The sequence below is a fragment of the Rhinolophus sinicus genome, chromosome 4 (assembly GCF_057876585.1).
Source record: "Rhinolophus sinicus isolate RSI-liver-muscle chromosome 4, RSI-T2T, whole genome shotgun sequence".
Taxonomy (NCBI): domain Eukaryota; kingdom Metazoa; phylum Chordata; class Mammalia; order Chiroptera; family Rhinolophidae; genus Rhinolophus; species Rhinolophus sinicus.
In genome coordinates this window covers 2489127-2507962 of record NC_142504.1, presented here as the reverse complement: position 1 = coordinate 2507962, position 18836 = coordinate 2489127, and the positions used below count along the sequence as shown (strand labels likewise).

Genomic DNA, 18836 nt, shown 5'->3' with positions numbered 1-18836 from the left:
GCGTGGCTCTAAATGCTCTAATCACCGCATAGAAAGCTCCAAGTTCAACCCAAAGGGACGGCGAGTGTTTTAGAAGAAGTATGTCCTTTGCTAGGTGTATACAATCTGAGTTTCACCAAAGCTTAAATCTTTTCAACCCAAAGAGTCTCCTTTTTCAGGCAGTCTTGTGTCTTGAGGTCCCCACTCCCCAAGACCAGCCAGTCAACATTCAGGACAAATGGAGTGGTTAGCATAACATTCAGGGAAGGAAAACTATGAGAGGAAAATGAGGCTCTTGCCATTTTTGTTACCATGATAAGAGGTGAGCGCACTGACGGCTGTTCCTCACATAAGACATTCCAGAGATGCGCCCTAGGCTGGCCTTTCAGCCTGGACTTTGGGACCTGAGTGCAGACTCCACTGACCACAGGCGCCGTCCCCTCTTCACATGCGTCATCAAGCACGATGCCCACTTAGAGACCACCACCCCGGGGAAAGCAAGCGAAGAGCAGAAGCAGTGAAAGGGTCTTCGTGTGCCTTTGGGATTTTTAGCATCGTGGTTTTTTGACGTTTTAATCACCTCCAGCCGCAGTGCCATCCTGAAGGGTGGGCCCCCTTCCCTTTGGACTTCCTCTCCCAACAGTTACGACCCCAGCCAGGCTGCATGGCAGCCCTCAAGGAGCCAAAGCTTTTTGTGTTCATTTGCAGTTTTGTTGTGCTGGTGCTTCTGTTTAAGAAACCAAGTATGTGCTGAAGGGAATTAATTCAAATCATGCTGAAAGGTAGAAGGTGAAAAAGCAGTTTCCCGCCTCTGCCTCCACAACCCACCCCTTCCTTCTGTCACCAGTCTTCCAAGAGGAAGTATGGATTTAATAACTATTACTCCAGAATTTTCCTAAGTCTACACACAGCCATGGAGGACGCGTGTGTGTGTGTTTGCGTGACTTGTTTTCACCGCAGATCGCACACCGGTTCACGTCTGCACATGCCTCGGCCGTCCTTCCACACTAGTGTGTTCACATCACCCTCACCGTCAAGAGCTTCAGGAACAAGGTGCAGGGACAGACCGCCGTTTCCCAACGCCCGTCCGATGCTGCAGTGATGTCTGCTTAAACACTGTGCACATGTGACGGTGTATCTCTTGGGATAACTCCTTCAATTCACTCTAGTTTACAGAGATGAGGCCACGCTGGCTGACCAGTTTTCACTTCCACCAGCTGTACATCAAACACCCGAAAGCCACACTTGAAAAGCTAGCCCTCGGTTCTTTACAGCTTGGAGAGTTCAACTCCAAACGTTCTAAGTGACGGGGTAGCTGGCACAGAGGTGGAGGAAATGCCTGCGGTGTGCAGGAAATCCATCTCCAGTCGGGCAGACGTGGGCGTCCTCTCCTGCACCTCAGAGCAGCCACCAAGAAGGGCAGCTGCCACCTTGGTCCTGGTCACCGTCATGAGGACTGGCTTAGACCGAGAGGTAGAATTCAAGAACAACTTGGAAACCAGTGCTTGCAGGCCGGCCAAGCCCAGAGGACAAGGATGGGCCATTGTCCCATGGAGGCCACCCTGGGGTTGACCATGAGCCTGTGAGGCTATAAAATAGGAGACACTGAACATCCTGGAGGCTGTGTCTGCTGCTGTGCCCTCCAGGTACAGGGCAGACAGAGGTGGGCTTCCTGGCCTGGGAACAAGGGAGCTGAGCAGACCGCACTGGACTGGCTGGTGGTCCATCTTCCCCAGTGTCACCCAATGGGACGTTCTGGGATCCACCCTCACGCCTACTCTCCCTACTTATTGCTCCACTTCCTGGGTCTCCTACGATGAAATGAGCTGCGTCCAATATGGCTTGAAATAAACACATAGTGAAGGGAACCAATGTTTTTACGCTTAACAGATATTCTGAACTGTGCCCACAAATCTACATTTTCCAAGCTACTTTCTCCTTCTCTGCCTCGTTCTTTTTCTTTTCTTCTTTTTTCCTTCCTTCCTTCCTTCCTTCCTTCCTTCCTTCCTTCCTTCCTTCCTTCCTTCCTCTCTGTTTCTCTCTCGCCCCCCCCTCTGTCCACCCCCTCTCTCTTCTCTCTTTTAAACACCATCACTGGCATGTGTTCGGGGTCTAGAGAAGATAATCAGTCACCTCACCCCCCAAGAGCACCACCTATATTGAGTCCTTTCCAAGTTGCTCTCAGATTTAACAGTAAACCTAATTTGAACGTGGAGATTTTCTGTTCAGGTTCTCCAACTGGAATCACTTCTAAGAGTTGACATTAAACACCGACCCAAATTCAGCCTTGGTCTTTCCTTCTGCACTACAACCCCTCGCCCTCCCCCGGACACAACCGTGGCGTCTGAGGCCCGTGCTGCATCTCACAAGGATCTCACCTGAAACTTGGGACATGTCTTGACCCTCATCAGCGTCCATTGTCCTCAGGTTATCTGAGAAAGAGAGGAAGGGACTTTAGTTTAAAGCAAAGTACTAATAAGATACGAGAGAGCGTGCACGAGATAAAGAAGCCCTGTGCATTTAACAACAAGGTTATCTACCAAGAAGAATACGTTTTCCTCCTCACATACTTGCTGGAGTATCAGAATGGCACAGACCTTGATGCTTTAAAAAACAGCATTACAAAGATTTATAAAAATATCATTACCAGCACAGGAGGACCAAATTTGTTATTTATTGTTAATTTCCTACTGCATAATAACCCAAAATGCAAACTGACTGCAACAAAATTAAGCAGAAAATTAAATGGCCCTGGGTCATTGTAGGCATAGAATTCATTCTCTTGGCTGATCCATAGTTATGTTCTTTCTAATTTACTGAGCATGCATCGATGAGCCTTGAGTCAGCTTGGTGACATGCGTACAATCAGCAATCAAACCACGAAGCAATTTGCTGAAGAATGTCTCATTTACCCAGGCAGGCTGCATATCTGAGCAGCCCGTGCACGCCTTCCATCAATAATGAATACACCTCCAGCCCAGCAGCGGGGCCACGCGGACGCTGCCGCTTTGTCCCGCTCTTTCAGGGCCCTTGCCTCAGACCTCGCCCTGCTCTTACACAGGGAGAAGTGAAGCCAGGACACAGCATGACGAGGCCGGGACAGGGCCTGGACCTTCCTGTTTTGCTGACAGATGGCTGGCTCCTTGGCTGGTTTAAAGAGGAAACCAAGCGGGAAGAGCTGCCCTTGGGTGGCAGTCCCACAGGCTGCATTGCCAGCCGCCACCGACACCAGGGAGAGGTCGGCATCTGTGGGGCAGGAAGAAAAAGGGCGCTGAGTTTGGCACTTGGGGTCCTGGCCTGCACCTGGGAGGTCTCAGGTGTCCCTGGTAGGTGACAGCTGAAAGTGACCTCAACAATTCTGCTCATGTATGCTCTGTTGGACCACCTTCAGAAGAGACGCCTTCCTAACCAGCAAACTGGGCCTGCTGGTTGAATATAAATCGGGTCCCTTTTTTTCTGGGGAGGGGGGCACCTCTGTGCTTCAGTTCAGAAGTGTGGATCTGAGCTGTGCAGCCTGTTTTCAGCAGAGACCTGGCCACAGCTGGAGGGTTCAGGGGACCCACCCTCTCCAACCAGGCTGACAACTGTGCAGGTACAGGCTGTATGTACTATGGATGGCACGTCTGGAAGATATATTTCCAGTTTCAGTCATATCAGGACTAGTTATGAAGAAGACATGAATGACAGTTACCTTTTCTGGATGGGGGGGGGTTTCACCTATTTCTGAAAGCCACTGAATGAGTGTGGGTTGTGACGTGAGTTTCCAAGACTGTGGACGAGGGGTGCCGCTGGTGCGCACAGAAGGGAAAAGGCTGCATGGCCCCCCAGTGCTTCAGCCCTGGGCCCGAGGGCCACCAGCAGCCATGCCAGACAACCCAGCCCCCGGAGCAAACGGGGCCGGCGCCCGGCCTCACAGGGCACCACGTGTCCACAATCTCACATGTGTTTACCACAAAAACGGCAAAATCTGCGATTCTTCCCAAACTATCCAAACAATTATAAACAAGACAGACTCAAATGAGAAAAGCCTTTGTAATTACTGTGCAGAATTAACGTGAGATTCACTTTTCTGAACACAAGGGTGGGATTTTATTGTGGCATGTCACAGAGCAGTTCTTAACCGTCCCCGTACTGACTGGAGAGATGGGTGGCAGAACTAGTCTCGCGACGACCAATACTCCCCTAACACAGCATTTTTATACTGTTGACTTTGAACTTTTTTGCTACGTCAGTGATGTTTTTTACAACCTCTTTTTTTAATAAAGGCAGGAAAATACCCATAATAGCCAGCACTTAGGACTACCAAATGTTTTTCCGTGTGTGTGTGTGTGTGTGTGTGTGTGTGTGTGTGTATGCACACACACAGAGCTTTTCAGAAAAAAATAGGATGCTAAACATCTCAAATACACTGCTGTGAAAGGTGTTTTCCATTTAACATTACAGGTGTCTTTTGGTTTTACAAACATGCATCAGCATCTTTGTTGACCAGGCAATACTCAGCTGCAGGAAGTTACTGAACCAGTGCCCTATTCACAAGTTATTTCCAGCTAAAAGAAACAAAATGTTTTCCAAAGCCCAGCTGATGGCCCCCCACTATTCAGTACTGGGGGAGCGCCCTGCCAGCCAGGGTGCCTTAGGGGGACCCTCCAGGTTTGCTGTCAGGGGCCGACCACGGGCACCAAGGAGACACTGATTAACTTCAGTCCATCCAGGTGCAGGGTTGCGAGGACGCGTCGTGAGGGAGAAAACGTGCTCTGTGCCATGGCTGACGCCCAGATCAGGTCTGCTCAGCGGGAAAGCCCTCGCCCTGGGCAGTCTCCTCGCACTTGGGTCCCGTGTGTCCCCAGGGGGGATGGGTGAGCGCACCTTCCTGGAACAGCCCAGCCGCAGCAGCCGACCGCACACAGGACAGTGGGTGTGTTACAGAGCTAACCACACTCAGCCAGGGGACTCTGGATTTGTGTCAATAGGCCTGTTTCCATTGTCACTAAATGTCTGAATCCAACCCCCCCCCGCCCCCAACACACACGCACACACACACACACACGCACACACACACACACACACGCACACACACACGCCCCACAGGGATCCTCGCCAGGCCATCAGCCCCACTACCATTCTCAAGCACACGCTCCCCCGCCTGCTGCAGGGGCCTGTGGCCTGCTGAGAGGCCCCCGCCTGGACGAATGTTTGCTGGTTCCCACCACTCTGACATTCTGAATAACTGAGGAAGAGGACGCACCTTTCCAGTCTGCACTGGGCCCCACGAATCCTGTGGCCTGGTCCTCTGACATCACACAGTGGGTGACTCCACAAGTTCCCTCAAACTTCCCCAAACTCCAAATTTGCATCTCTTGGGATGAAAAAATAGTGAATTTTTTTTTTTTTTTTGGAAAAAGTGACTTTACTTTTAGGCAAAGGCCAAAAGACTAATCCAACAGTAGGAACTTGCTTGAGGGAGAGGAAATGGGCCGATCCAAGGCCAGGCTTACGGGGGCAGCCCTGGGGGTCTCAGAGGACAGTGAAGTACCATCCCACCCCCGCTAACACCCGCACAACCAGCTCTGTGTTTATTTTTAGGCAGGGCTTGCTGGACCTTCTTCTCCCACTGGAAAGCAGCGCCCAGTGCCACGCAGAAGACAGAACCCACCTCCACACCGTCTCAGCTGTAAAGGAATTCTGGCAGAAAGAGGAGCAATCACAAAACTGCACTAACAACTTGTTTTTGCTAACCTTCACCTAAAGGAAACCCAAGACCAGCAGGGCTGTGAAGGGAGACGCCGCAGAGAATAACTATTTCACAGAAGAAACACACTGTCATTTTCTACTCTGCAGGGAAAACCCAAACAACCTATGGATGGCAGAAAACCCAGCAACACCGCGATTGTCCCCTGTGCGGTTTGATCAACATGGATGCGTTTATTGTTTCTTTGAGGCAATCTGTTCTCTATCCTGCACAAGGGGAAACAGATGCAGAGATAAGTGAAGGCCAGTGTGACAGAGCATGGATGGCTGTCCCCCTAGGAGAGTGCAGCCTGTTGTCACTTCTAGTCCGGATGGGGCACTGATCTGCAAGTCTGTAGTTTCTCTCTGTCTTTGCCTGTCTCCCTCCCTCTCTCTCTGTCTCTCTCTGGTCTTTCGGATCAACAGGGTCCCACAGGACTTTCCTAGCTGCAGTTCAATGCGGTTGGCATAGAGCTGACTTAAGAAAACAGAGGGTGTTGGAGATGAAGCAAACGGCATGAGAAGCAGGGGCAGAGCAGCCCCACAGCTGTCCCGTTCCCCAGGGGCCAGACCTGGGAACCCCAAACTTCTGGCCTGCGTTGGACCCTGTAGAGGAGCTTCCCTTGGGCACAGTGGGACTTTGTGGAAACACCCTCCCTGACCCTGCCTTTCTTTCCTCCTTCCACACCCTTGAGGGACTGGACCTGGCTGTCTCCTGGGGAGAAACAGCCAACAGCCCTGGGCAGTCGTGACTTCCGAGGGAGGAGTCCAGCAAGACTGCAGAAGAGGTGACCTCGCTCTCTTTTCTGCCTGCGAGTGAGCTAGTGGCCCCAGACATCTCCATGAGCCAAAGAGCCACGAGGGCTACTGTCGGGGGAAGGGCTGGTGAGGGCCTCAGGTGCCCCCTCGCCTCCTCATGTGCCGTGTTCGTGAATCCACCATAAACACCTCGCTCCCCAGTAATTTGCTCGGAAATAGTGGGGAGCTCCCAGAATTCTGTAAAGGTGAGTCTGGATTAATGAAGTCAAAAGTGAAAGACACCTGTCAAAAACCACAACCTAATTCCTTTGCAAACCCCCCAAATCCATGGCTATTAAAGAACCGAGGACATCGTCCCAGACTGGCTGCCATGAACTGCTGACAGTCACGCAAATCTGCCCCTTCCTGGAGCACACAGCACTGCTACAAGCTTGGAAAAACCTTCATTCTCTGAGGTTTAAACAACTACACTGTGGGTTTTTTCCCCCAAAAAACAAATGCCACGTACAGCATGACGACAAATAGTCAGTAATAATGACGTGCATATTGGGATGTTGCTACGGGATTAACCTTAAAAGTTTCATCACTAGAAAAAAAAAAGTTTGTGTCACCATGTGTGGTGACGAATGTTAACTAGACCGATTGTGGTGATCATTTTGCAATACACATAAATATCGGGTCGTCATGTTGTACACCTGAAACTAATATAATGTCAACCATACATCAATAAAAATAAAAAAAGGACAAAAAATGACAGGAACAAGGAAACAAACAACTCAATAAATGCAAATGTTTTGCCCTACCCAATACTGCACAGATAATTTTCTGTCCACTAATATTTCATAACATTTCTTGGGCACTTTATATACGCCAGAAAAACATGGTGAAGGAAGGGATACTGGTTTAGGCAGCTTTATTTGAACAACCTACTATGTGCCTGGCCTTTGCTGCGAACACACCCAGGACCATGAGCGTCGCCCGCTTTCGCCCACGGCGCCCGGAGCAGACGTAGGTCCCAATGCCTTCGCACAGTGTGCAGTCTGAATCCTCACCATCACACCTGTTACTATTATGCTGTGTAATCCATATCATTAGTTCCATTAATCGGCCAAAAAACCGAGGCTTAGAAAGAGGAGCCTGCCCACGCGATTCGAACCCGTGGCCACTGGGCGGTGATGCCTTTTCATGTCTCCATTCCCTCCTGTCAGGACTTCTCAACCCCGGGCTGTGGTCCCTCATTTCCAATGTACAATGTTCCCTGTATCTTAACAGAAACTAAGCACGTTCTTTGTAATATTCTACAGTTAAGGCAAACTTCACCCCCAAACTTCTACAATATAGTTAACCTCTGGTGCTTTGGTCAAATGTATATACTGTTGATTTTTTCCTCCCTGGCAAGTGAAGTTGCACTAGAGTTACATTTGGGGCGATTTCCTCATAGTCTCAAAGACACTTGTTTGGAAAGGGGCGGGTATGCAGGGGAAGGAACAGTGGCCAAGCCTATCATCTATTTTAAATGCCTGAGGTCATAGACCTTTTTCATAAAAGCCAGTATTCCTGCTAAGAGGAAGTCCTTTCATTTTCAGAGGAGTAGATTTTATTTTTGCTAATGTATCATATCACAGTGAATTACACTGTATCTTAAGAAAAGAAATGTTCCAAGAGAAAGCTGAGGCCTTTGTGTCTAGATAAGGGGACCTTATGGGTTTTCCTAACAACCTGACAAAAACAGGTCAGGAGAACATCAAAACTTCTGCGCACTCTTATATCGTTTCTGATTCTTTTCATTTTTCAAAAATTAGCTGCCAATCCACACATGTTCATGATTATTCCACGGAGTATTGCTGGCGCAAATAATGAAAAACAAGATTTAAACAGGCCACTAGGGAATCCAATTTGGCTTTCACCACCCCGCCCCCCCCCCCCCCCCCCGCCGCCCTGTTCCTCCCGCCCCCCCCAACTGAAAGGCCTCCAGTAGTTTGTTCTACTGTGAACCTGCTTTCTGAGGACAAATGAGCTCAGATGTGCAATTTTGTCCTCACATTTTTTCCTATGGGCAGGAACTGATATGCAAAAGAGGAAGGGTTGGAGGGAACCAAGGAAACCTTTTCAGAGAACAGCTAAAAGCCATGCTGTTTGAAAACATTCTTAGCAAGAAGTATTTCATACAGAAGGAAAAGAACCATAAGAATATTTTTAAATGCCGTAAGGGAACCGCCTGTCTCAAAGTGAGGCAGAAAAAAAGATGTGAGATATGATATTAGAGATGGTTTTTTAAAAATAGAGAAAATGGACTTGGAGACACAAATGCTGTCCCGACAGGCGCAGAGCTGGGTGTCCAGAGGCCCGGGACTGTTGACCTGGCACACGTCCTGTGGCTGTCTGCTCCCTGGGTGTGCCTCTCCTGCGCGGGAGGGAGGCTTCCCTCTGACTATTCAAAGCGACTACTCTTCACACAGCAACTGTACTCAAACTTACATGTGCTATTATCGGAGTTTTCCTGATTCTGACCATCATCATGGGCCACTTCCTAAGTAGCTTCCTCAAATATAAATGGCTTTTTAACACTTCATCACTTAAGTAAAAAAATCCAAGTTTAGAATCATTTTCTTCTACCTTCTCCTCTATTTTAGAAAACTTTCAATGTGCATGGTCAGTAACTGCAACAAAATCAAAGTGTAATAAAAATGAGACTTATATCTTTAAAAATACAAGAACTGCCCCAAATAAGGATTTATATAGATACGCCGAAAAGTTATGATATCTTGTCATTTATTATTATAAAGTGAAGAGATGGAGGAAGCCCAGGACCAATTTTGTGTTGTTATTCTGTTGTTTTTTTGTGTTTGTTTTTTTTAAATTTAAAAAATAGATAAATACAAAGTAAGAATATCTAACTAAGATTTTTGCTCAGGAGGCAATATGCTGTTACAAAGAATATAACGTCTTGTCTTGCCTGCTTAGCAGTGAAGTAGTCATCTTAAGACACCAGTAGAGAATTCTGGGTGGACAGGCTAATTAAAACTCCAACTTCAACCTGAACCTGGTAGAAAAATCTACTTGTATGCCAATCATATTCCAAAAAACGCACCTGGAAGCCTGGGGTTTCTACTAGACTATTTCACTTCTATTTAAAGAAGTGTTTGCAGAAGTTTGTGTGGTGAAAGCTCTGTTTTATTCAAACCCAATGAAGTAAAATGATGCAAATCCTCCCAAGAACATCCATTTGTTTACAAATCCGTAGATAAGTGTTGATCAATAACTGAAAAGTCATTATTGATTTGCCCACTGAAGACACTGTCTTAGGTGCTGTCAACTTTTCCACATTTTATTTTGCTAAGTCTCTACTAGCCAGCTGGTGGTGAGACAAGATTTACAAATCTAGATACAAACACAGAGAAAATGTGTTCTGGAGGAAATGAGTTCACTGTCACCCAGATATCGATTTACCTCGCACTCCTTGCACTATAAAAGGCTGTCAGGCCTCACCTCTCACATGGGCCTCGCTCTGGAGGAGGGGGTGAGGCTGCTGCTCTCTCTGTTAAGGCCGCCTGATTTCTGAGCTAGTGGGAAATTCTCCCGAAAGGACTTGCATTCTGAGCTCAGATCTTTTACAACACCCGCAAAATCAACAATTATAATCGATTAAAATGAAGTAACTGTTTATAAAAATTGTCTTAAAAATAACCTATGTCCATAATCTAAACTATGTTCACGGTATGCAGAACGCAGATTCAAAAATCAGATTCCTTAAATCTAGTTCAATCTTTTAATAAGTACCGTGTTTCACCGAAAATAAAACCTAGCCAGACAATCAGCTCTAATGTCTTTTGGAGCAAAAATTAATATAAGACCTGGTCTTATATTATATAAGACCCAGTATTACATTGTATTATATTACATTACATTATATTTTACTATACTATACGATACTATACTGTACTACATTATATTAAAGACCCGGTCTTATATGATAGTAAAATAAGACCGGATCTTACATTAATTTTTGCTCCAAAAGATGCACTAGAGCTGATGGTCCGGTTGGGTCCTATTTTCGGGGAGACACAGTAGGGTTGGTACTCTGGCAGTCTGCCTCGTTCACCCCAACTTCACATGGCTCAGTTGAAGTCAAACGACTCCCTGTGTGAGAACGGAAAGGGAAGGTTCAATGTATCAATTATTTGGCAACAACGATTGCTACAACCACTTGATGTTCTGATTGGCTCTTTAGCTGGATCAAATCAGCAGGAAAAGGTGTAGAATTCATTTTATTCTGTGACAGACACAGAGCACAGCATTACCCAAAGCTCAGCGGGCCCGGGGACGGCAGCCCCATCCCATGGACCAGGGATGGAGGTCGGCGCCAGCAGGATCCCTGTGGGCATCAGGCCTAAGCAGCACTGCTTGGAGGCCGTTCCATAACCCACAGCCTTTAGCCTACAGTGTCCCCTGTAAACGCAGGGTGGGGGTGGCATCAACACAACCTCACAGAAGCTTACAACTTCCTCATTTGTAGGCTACAAATACCGGCATGTCTTTATTTATAATCTGGCAGAAAATGCTCATGTCTGGCAGGAAAACTCATTTGAAACATTATAGTCAGATTTTTCCACAGCCCTTAAATACATTTAAATTACTTATTGTCAGTTTTAAGTGGTTTTTGTTTTTGTTTTTTACAAATAATATTCCTTTTACAAAAGCCTTGTCTGCTCTCAATTAAACTGAAAATTCTTTCAATTCAGGGAAACATATACAACCCCCAAGAGAAGCGGGTAAAACACGCAGAAGAAGAGCACCAGAAATGTCCGAATCATTTTTAAACGGTAATTAATTGCCTTATCGCTAACAACCTGAGATAATTAGCAGAGTGATTTTAATTTAACGAGTGGGATGCCCAATTTATCAACATGTTTTCACTGTGAATCTCTGAACACCACTTTCATTCGCTGCCCCACACAACTCAGCTTAAAGGAGCGGGAAAAGGTTGCTATTTCATGCTAATAGTGGGGCTTGAGCCAGGGGGTCCCCCACTGGCTGTCTCTTGCTTCCATTAAAAGCACTGGAGGACATTTCAGAGTGCCTCCAAGGAAGCTCATGAAAGATCAATTCCTCATTTTCATTTCTCCTAAAGATTCTAAATTAAACCCTTTCCCGTTCGTTCTAGGTAGGGATCTTATGTGCTGTTTTATTTGCTCCAAGTTTGCCAGTAAACGTCTGATTTAACTACAAAAATTTCCCCCAAACTGATGCATCAGTGTTTACCGTGGAGCTCCTGGCTTTAAACAAGAACTCTAACCCCCTCCGTACCGTTCATTCTTAAGCAGTTTCAAAGTAACAGAAAACGCTTTAGAGCGTCGAGCTCAGGATGTCATCTCAGAAATGAAGCCTAAATATCTATTTCAATATGTATAAGGCCATTTAAAAATACTTTGTGCCATTCTCGGTTGTTTCAATCATCTCTGCAAAAGCCCACACATGAAAGAAAGAAAAGAGGAAGAAAGGAAGGGGGGAGGGAAGAAAAGGAAAGGATGAAGGAACGATGCTGGGCCCCCTCTCACTGCCACCCCTTCAATACCCCTAGAACGTCTGTCCATTATAGCGAACTTTTGGCGCGAAAATGGCAGGAAGAGAGTCAGATTTCCTTTAGCAGTGAGCTGATTGCCGAACAAAATTGAATCATGGCACACTTGAATGAGAAAATATGAAGAGGTACATTTCCACTAATTAGGGCCCATTTTAAGCAATCTGTTAGACGGTGGCCCCTGCACCGTGAGCTACCAGGAGGTGGAGCATAGGACACCCCGAAAGCAGAGGGTGCAAATGGATCTTAGTGAGGCTCTCCATCATGGGACACTCCCGGCCAGGAGGGTGCCAGCAGGCCTGGGGCACAAGCCACTTGCTGCTGGAACATTAATCCCCCCACCCCAAGAGAGCACACCGTTCTCTACCCCTGTCTTTGGAAGCCTGGCAAACAAACCCGGGGCACTCACCAGTGGACCCGTGCCTCCTGGGGGCCAAGGGGAGCTGCCTGCCCCACACAGATCCGGACTTCGAGCACTGGGGGTCTTCAGACCCTGGGCCACGTGGAGTCTCCTCAATTCAGCCACCTGGGAGGACCCCTGCTACCCTGGTGGTGGCCTTCTCCTGCACTGCCGCCTTCACACTCCACTGGGGCGGAGAGAAAGGTGGAACCACTTGCCAAATATGCAAAAAAGGAGGGAAGACAGTTTTCTCTCAGGAAAACAGGGGCAGGAAGGGAGCCTGCGCTTCCTGCCCTGACCAAAGCCGGTTCAGAGATGATTCGGGCGTCTAGGTTGACAGGCTTGTGGTGGGACAGGGAGCCCTTCCAGTCAACAGAAATCGTGAGGTCCCCAAGGGCAGAAATGGCCATGGGAGAAGGGAAGGAGGCTGGGCTGTGACGGGAAGACAAGTGGCCTCCACCCCCTGGACTCGGCTTCAGCCTTTTTCACGGTCTACCCCAGTGGGTCACTGAAGGTGCCACGGGCATCCACCCACGTAGCACAGTGAAGTAGGAGACGGGAAAACAGGCCCTGGACCCATTAGGCTGCTTCTCTAGTCCGGCCTCCGCTGCTTTTCCCTGAGGCCCCTCTCAGGAGGGACCTCCAGTGCCACAACCACGACAAGCGGGCCCTGCCCACCTCTCCACTTAGAAACTGTCTGCAAAGCTTCTTTTGTTTGCTGTTTCACATTACCCTTAATGTCTCATAATATCTTTAAAAATTTGTCAGAATATCATCCAACAGTTAAAAACTATGTCAAACATAAGCTATTAAAGCAACGGCATGGAAAATTGAAGGGCATGAACATATATTACAGAAAGATAACCTCAGGTGTAGAGTCATTTATCAAACTGCAAAGAACAACAAAAACACCACAGGTCTACATGAAGAAATCCGTGTGAGTGGCTAGTCGACCCCAGAAAAGGAACAGTCTGGATTGAGCTGCCCAAAGCCCTGGTGAACCCCAATTCCTAGCTCCCGCTGCTCAGAATTTTAAATGTGTGTGTAAGGCTGGTACTCTGAGACACAGCCTTCCTAGATGTGGATCCCACAAGTTCATGCACCTGCTTAGAGTGAAACAGATACTTTGTCTCAAGGTGTAACCTGGATCAAAGGGTCTCCTCTTGTGAGCCTCAAAGGAGGGGTCGCTTGTCACTGTTACCTCCTGTGGTTTCTCCCATGGAACAGAATGCCATTGCAAGCACGTCTGAGGGCTCCGCAACTATACACGCAGAGGCACAGACAAGGCCGAGCTTAACGGCCAGGGCGGGGGCCCCGTGGGGTCTGGCGAGAAGCAGGAGGCACGATGCCCCAGAGCCTGTCAGTCTCAGAAACAGCAAGGCTCACAGAGGGTTTGCTCTCTGAGCTGAATCCATTGCCATGGCTCTCCCTTAGAATAAGGCAACAAAAGCCAACACTTATTTCGTAGTGAAATGACTTCAGTCACACAGACAAGAGGATAATAAAAGGCAGAACACTACTAAACGGTGCTATCCTGGGCACATTCTGGGTTAACTGCAGTCGACATGTACATAGTAGGCAGACACTGAAGGTACTCATGGCATTTATGCCTAATCTCACCGTAACAGATCAGAAAATGCACCATGTTAGTAAAATGCAACAACAAGCAAACAAACAGAAAAAAAAAAGGGGGCTTTACTACTCAAGTCAGGTCTGGTAGATGTTACAACTCTTTCCACCCTGTCCCCATACCTGTCTCCCCATGCATGTGTGTGGGTGCACACACTCGTATAGTTTATTTCCTGTATCCATTAATACACACATAATCCTTAAGTATACACATAATGCATGTACGTGGGCTGGGGTGTTTCATAGCATAGCATGTAGTAGACAGTACAGGTATAGATATATAGAGATATCTGAACACACACATAATGTGTCTCGGATTTCAAAAGTCTGTCATTTATATTGACAATATGCTACTGCGTGAACCAATTGTGAAATACTCAAATCCAAGTCAAGGGGGAAAAATCCCCAAATCAGAGAACCACCATCCTCAAACCCTAAATCTCTAGTCAAGTGAGGAAGACGCAGTGGCCGCCAGAACGGCTGGGTTTCAGACCTCCTGGCCAACGGAAGTTCACTGTGATCTTAACGTTGCAACAGGGAAATGGCTGCAAGGCCAGCCACAGCTTACTTTCTCCTAGGAGACTGTGCACAAGCTTCTCAGGGGTGGAACGTGACACATGCACACTTCTGTTCACAGACCTGGGGGTTCATCCTGTAAGCCCGTGATGAGGGGCTAGAGTGCTACAAAGCTCCTGAATTTGGGAGGGTGTGTAGTTTTCCAAGATGTAGCACTTAAAACACCGATGAATACACAAGCAAGCATGGTGGAGTTGCTAAAACTCCTGCCTCCACTATCACCATGAAACAAAAGTGGAAGAAAACATGACCATTTAACTCAGTAAAATGTTTTAGGCATCAGGTCTGCCGGGTGGACTTCCAGACCAGAAAGCTCATTCTTTTTTACGGGGGGGGGGGGGGAAGGTAACCATGTATGTTTGTGGGAAATTTTGAAATCAGATACATTATATCAAACCAGAATTGCATAGGACTTTATAAAATGTGACATCATTATTTCTATCTCTGTAGACAAGTTATGTTTTAAAATGTCTGCATATTCTATGAGGTAAGCAGGTAATCTTCCTGCCGTGGATATTTGTCACTGTTTAAATTTTAAGCCACACACCAAACAATCTGATTTGTTACTGAAACAATTCTGACACATTTAATACAAATAATACTTAAATTGTTACATTCAAAATCCCATGTGAAAAGATGAGTCCAATTAACCTTATCAAACAAACATCTTGAAACAAAGAAATAAATCCAAGAGGCTCCAACCATTTCCTGCAGGGTTCTCTCTCTCCTCTCAACTTATAACCAAAGTGTACCAATACTTAAAATCATTTAAATGTCCATCAGTGTTTAAATATTATGCATATTAAATATTTTCAATTTTCATATTTTTGAGCAGACATTGATTTGACCAGTGAGGAGATATTTCTTCAACACCAGTTTGTCTCTCCAAGTTTAAAACAAGGTACCTAAAAGCTGAAATACACCGTGGGAGCACGGTGGGAAAATGAGTGTGCAGCCTGGCACGCACACTACCTTGCATTCAGTCTAGGCTGGTTGCAGCCCAAGAGAGCGTGGAGACTGCACTGAAAGCTGTGCCTGGTCAGACCCTTGGGACCCTGACCTCTCTCTCTCTCTCTCTCTCTCTCTCTCTCTCTCTCTCTCTCTCTCTCTCTCACTGTGCCATACTCTGTGCCTCCAAATTAGAAAACAGAAACAAAATCAATCACACTTTCCGGAGAAATTCCTTAGGAAACACCAAGGATCCCTGAAATGTTTTTAAAACATTTCAGATATAACCGCAAGTAACCTGATGCCTTATTACTGAGGGGTTTCCTAGCCCAAATCGCAGTCAACACAAGTACTAGTACGAACTTTTCAAACCAGGATTATTCTATTTTTGCAGAAAGCAAGTTCAGACTCGATCTAATTATTTTACAACGTAAGCAAAAACTCTCACCTAAAATATAAGAAAAGAAAGCTCTTTATGGCTGACTGCATAACGGCTGACCTCCTGGTCTCACTGTATATGTCAATTTAGACTTGACTGGAGCTAGAAAGTCCTCACGGTGACCGTGGGAGGGCGGCTCAGAGGTGTCCCACTGCCAGCCTGGTCCTGCACCTGCGCTCACAGCACAAAGTGGCTGAGTCTGCCAAAAGCCAGGGCGCTCACTGTCCCCAGAAGGGAGAGGCAGACCTGACCGAAACCAGGGGTTAAGAATCTTACTGCCTTGTCTTTTCTTTCCTTCCTTGTTTCTTTTTCTTTTCTCTTTTAATCCGCCAGCTACCCCAAGTTTTCATTTTGAAATTCAATTGAAAACACTCACGTGGACTTGTGCGTCGCACTTTGGGGGCCAAGATTGATCGTCGGGTTGCAAGAGCAACCTGAGAGCTGGGGCTCCGTCTGCCCTGACGGGCTCGTCTGCTCCGCCGCCTCGTCGCGGCCAAGCGTCCAGCCGCCTTGGCTGCGCTCCGTGGGGACCCAGGGACTGTCGCCACTGTCACCGCCCGGCGCCGGCCGTGCAGGCACTTGTTAGAATGCCAGGCTAACGTGGCCGCTGCACTCTTCCCAGCTTTCTTTCACAATGACTTCCTGAAGTTGCTCACTTGCATTGTTCCCCATTTCTCCGCCGCACTCCCCCCTACTCCCCCCCGCCGGCCCCGATCCTGCTTTCGCGTTGCGGGCGCGCAGCTGTCCCGCGCGCACAGCGCCGCCCATGGGCCGTGCACCTGGGACCCTCTGCGCCGCGCCCCACGCGCCCGCCCTCCGCAAACTTTGGGGCTGCCACGCTGCGGGGCCCGGCTCGATCTGCCCCGGGCCGCCCCGCCCCGCGCGGACGCCGGCCCTTGCTGGGCTCGCTGCTCCGGGATACGGAGCGGGACACCGATGGGTGCGGAGAGGGCCATGGCTCGTGGCGCGGAGCGCAGCGCAGAGCCGGGCGCACCGCCCCCGCCCCGCCGCGGGCTCGTAAGCTCGCGTTGCAGGTCCCGACCGCAACTCCGGCGCCGCGCGCACAAACTTTGCGGCGGCGCGGGGCTGGCCCCAGCCCCCAGGGCCCCCGGGCGGCCGCGGCGGCGGCGGCCGTACCTGCTAGCGCCGCCGCCGGCTGCAGCCTACTCGCCCGCGCCCGGCCCTCCCCACGCCGCCACGCTTCCTCGTTCCAGCGCCGCATCGCCCCGCGGCTCTGCGCCGCAGGCGGTGGCCGGTGCTCAGCGCCCGGGACCCGGCGGCAGAATCGCCCGCCGCGCGGTGGGACCCGCGCTTAACCCTTGGGGGCCCGGCGCGGACGATGCGTGCGGGGCCGCGCGAGGAGGGGACGCACGCGGCTGGACCCCACCACCCTGCGCCTGGGGCCGCTGGTCCCGGGCCCCGCATGGTCGTCCCGCTGGGGGCGACAGTCGGCACTCGGGCACCCAGAAGCCCTTTCCCCGGTGGTGGGTGGCGTCCCTGCCCGCCCAGCCCACTGCCCTGGATCTGGGGCCACTTGGCTCCCAATTTCTGGCTGAGACCCTAAGTTATGAGTGCCCACCCGAGGGGGTGGGAAAAGTTGATCCTCCGCAAGTGACGGGAAGGTGCAATTCATTTTCCCAGACAACCAATGGAATACCTCTCGGCTCTCTTCCCTCCCACCTGCTCGCGGCAGAAGTTAGGATCGCGCCTTCCATCTTGGCCCCTGTGCACACACAAGTGTGAAAGGGCGGTAGCGGAGGAGGTGACGACGGAGGCGACCCTGCAGCCCCACTGCGCGGCTCCGTGCACCTCAGACGCCCCCTCCCTGAGCCCGGAGCGCGCGTGTGAGGCGCGGTGGACCCCTGCAGAGCAGGAATGCGGCTCTGACAGCGCACCTCGTCCCACTCCGCGAGGGACCCCGCAGTGTGATTAGCCAGGCCCCGCCCGAGCAGGAGCCAGGCACGTGTGTTCAATATGAGCAGAAAAGGAAGAATTCGGGATCCAACCTGTGTGTCCTGAGTCCCCTCAGCCCTGAGAGAGGGACGGAGATGACAGGCTCTCGGGACTGACAGGGGCGTCAGTAAGGCAGGGGACAAAGCCGGAGCAGCCAGCGAGCAGGAGACACCACAAGGCCCTCTGGGTAACTCAGGAAGGTGGGCGACTTCTCTCTGGGAGAGTAAGGAGGAAGTGGGCTTCCGGGGACAGGATGCGCAGGCCTCCCAGGTGGTGAGAAGAGCCCGCATAGGTCCAGGCAGAAAACCCCTTCAGGACAATGGAGGCTGCTAGTGGCAGGGCCCAGGCACCCCGCCAACCGGCTTTTCTTCCACCCTCCATGACCCACCAACAGCATCTGGCCAGATGGTTCCTGGACCACCTGGACCACACCTATTGCTCAATTGTCCATAAGGAAAGAAAATCCTCTGGGCTGAGGCGGAGCCAGTTAGCGCCCTGCTCAGGAAGCAGGGCTCGCAAGGGGTTCAGTGCTTCTGTGCTCCCCTTACCTGTGTGACCTTGGCAAGCTCGTGAACCCCTCTGAGACTTAGCTTCCTGCTCTGCACAACAGCAATGCTACTTCATCTAAAGAGATTTTTACAGGATGAAGTGTGGCAATAAGCGTCAGGTGCAAGGCTCCGAGGGAGGCCTAAGTGGGGTCGCAGGGGCCTGGTGGGCTCCTCTGGTTCCCAGTGCCCAGAGCACCTGTGGCCCAGAGTGTCCCTTCAAACATGTGTGGCCCCAGGAGTGGAAATGGAGGGCTCAGATGTGGTTATCGGGCCAAGGCAAACCCTCCTGAGGCGGAG

The 18836-nt window shown here is 49.5% G+C and overlaps 1 protein-coding gene across 22 annotated transcripts in view; it reads right to left on the bottom strand.

The window, feature by feature from the left end:
- IKZF1 (IKAROS family zinc finger 1) overlaps positions 1–17934 on the bottom strand; it is an 89889-nt gene extending 71955 nt beyond the window's left edge. For 2 of the 22 annotated variants that reach the window (XM_019731581.3, XM_019731591.3), the window contains exons 1-2: positions 17696–17908; positions 2358–2411 (exon numbers count right to left, since the gene is read on the bottom strand). In XM_019731581.3, the coding sequence (XP_019587140.2) occupies positions 2358–2411; positions 17696–17753 (112 nt within the window). In that variant the 5' untranslated portion in view covers positions 17754–17908. Of the gene's footprint in view, positions 1–2357; positions 2412–12455; positions 12928–16414; positions 17147–17175; positions 17511–17695 lie in introns of those variants that run through there. The other 20 variants (XM_074341044.2, XM_019731590.3, XM_074341043.2 and 17 more) reach the window with 20 other exon arrangements.
- Positions 17935–18836: the final 902 nt, after the last annotated feature.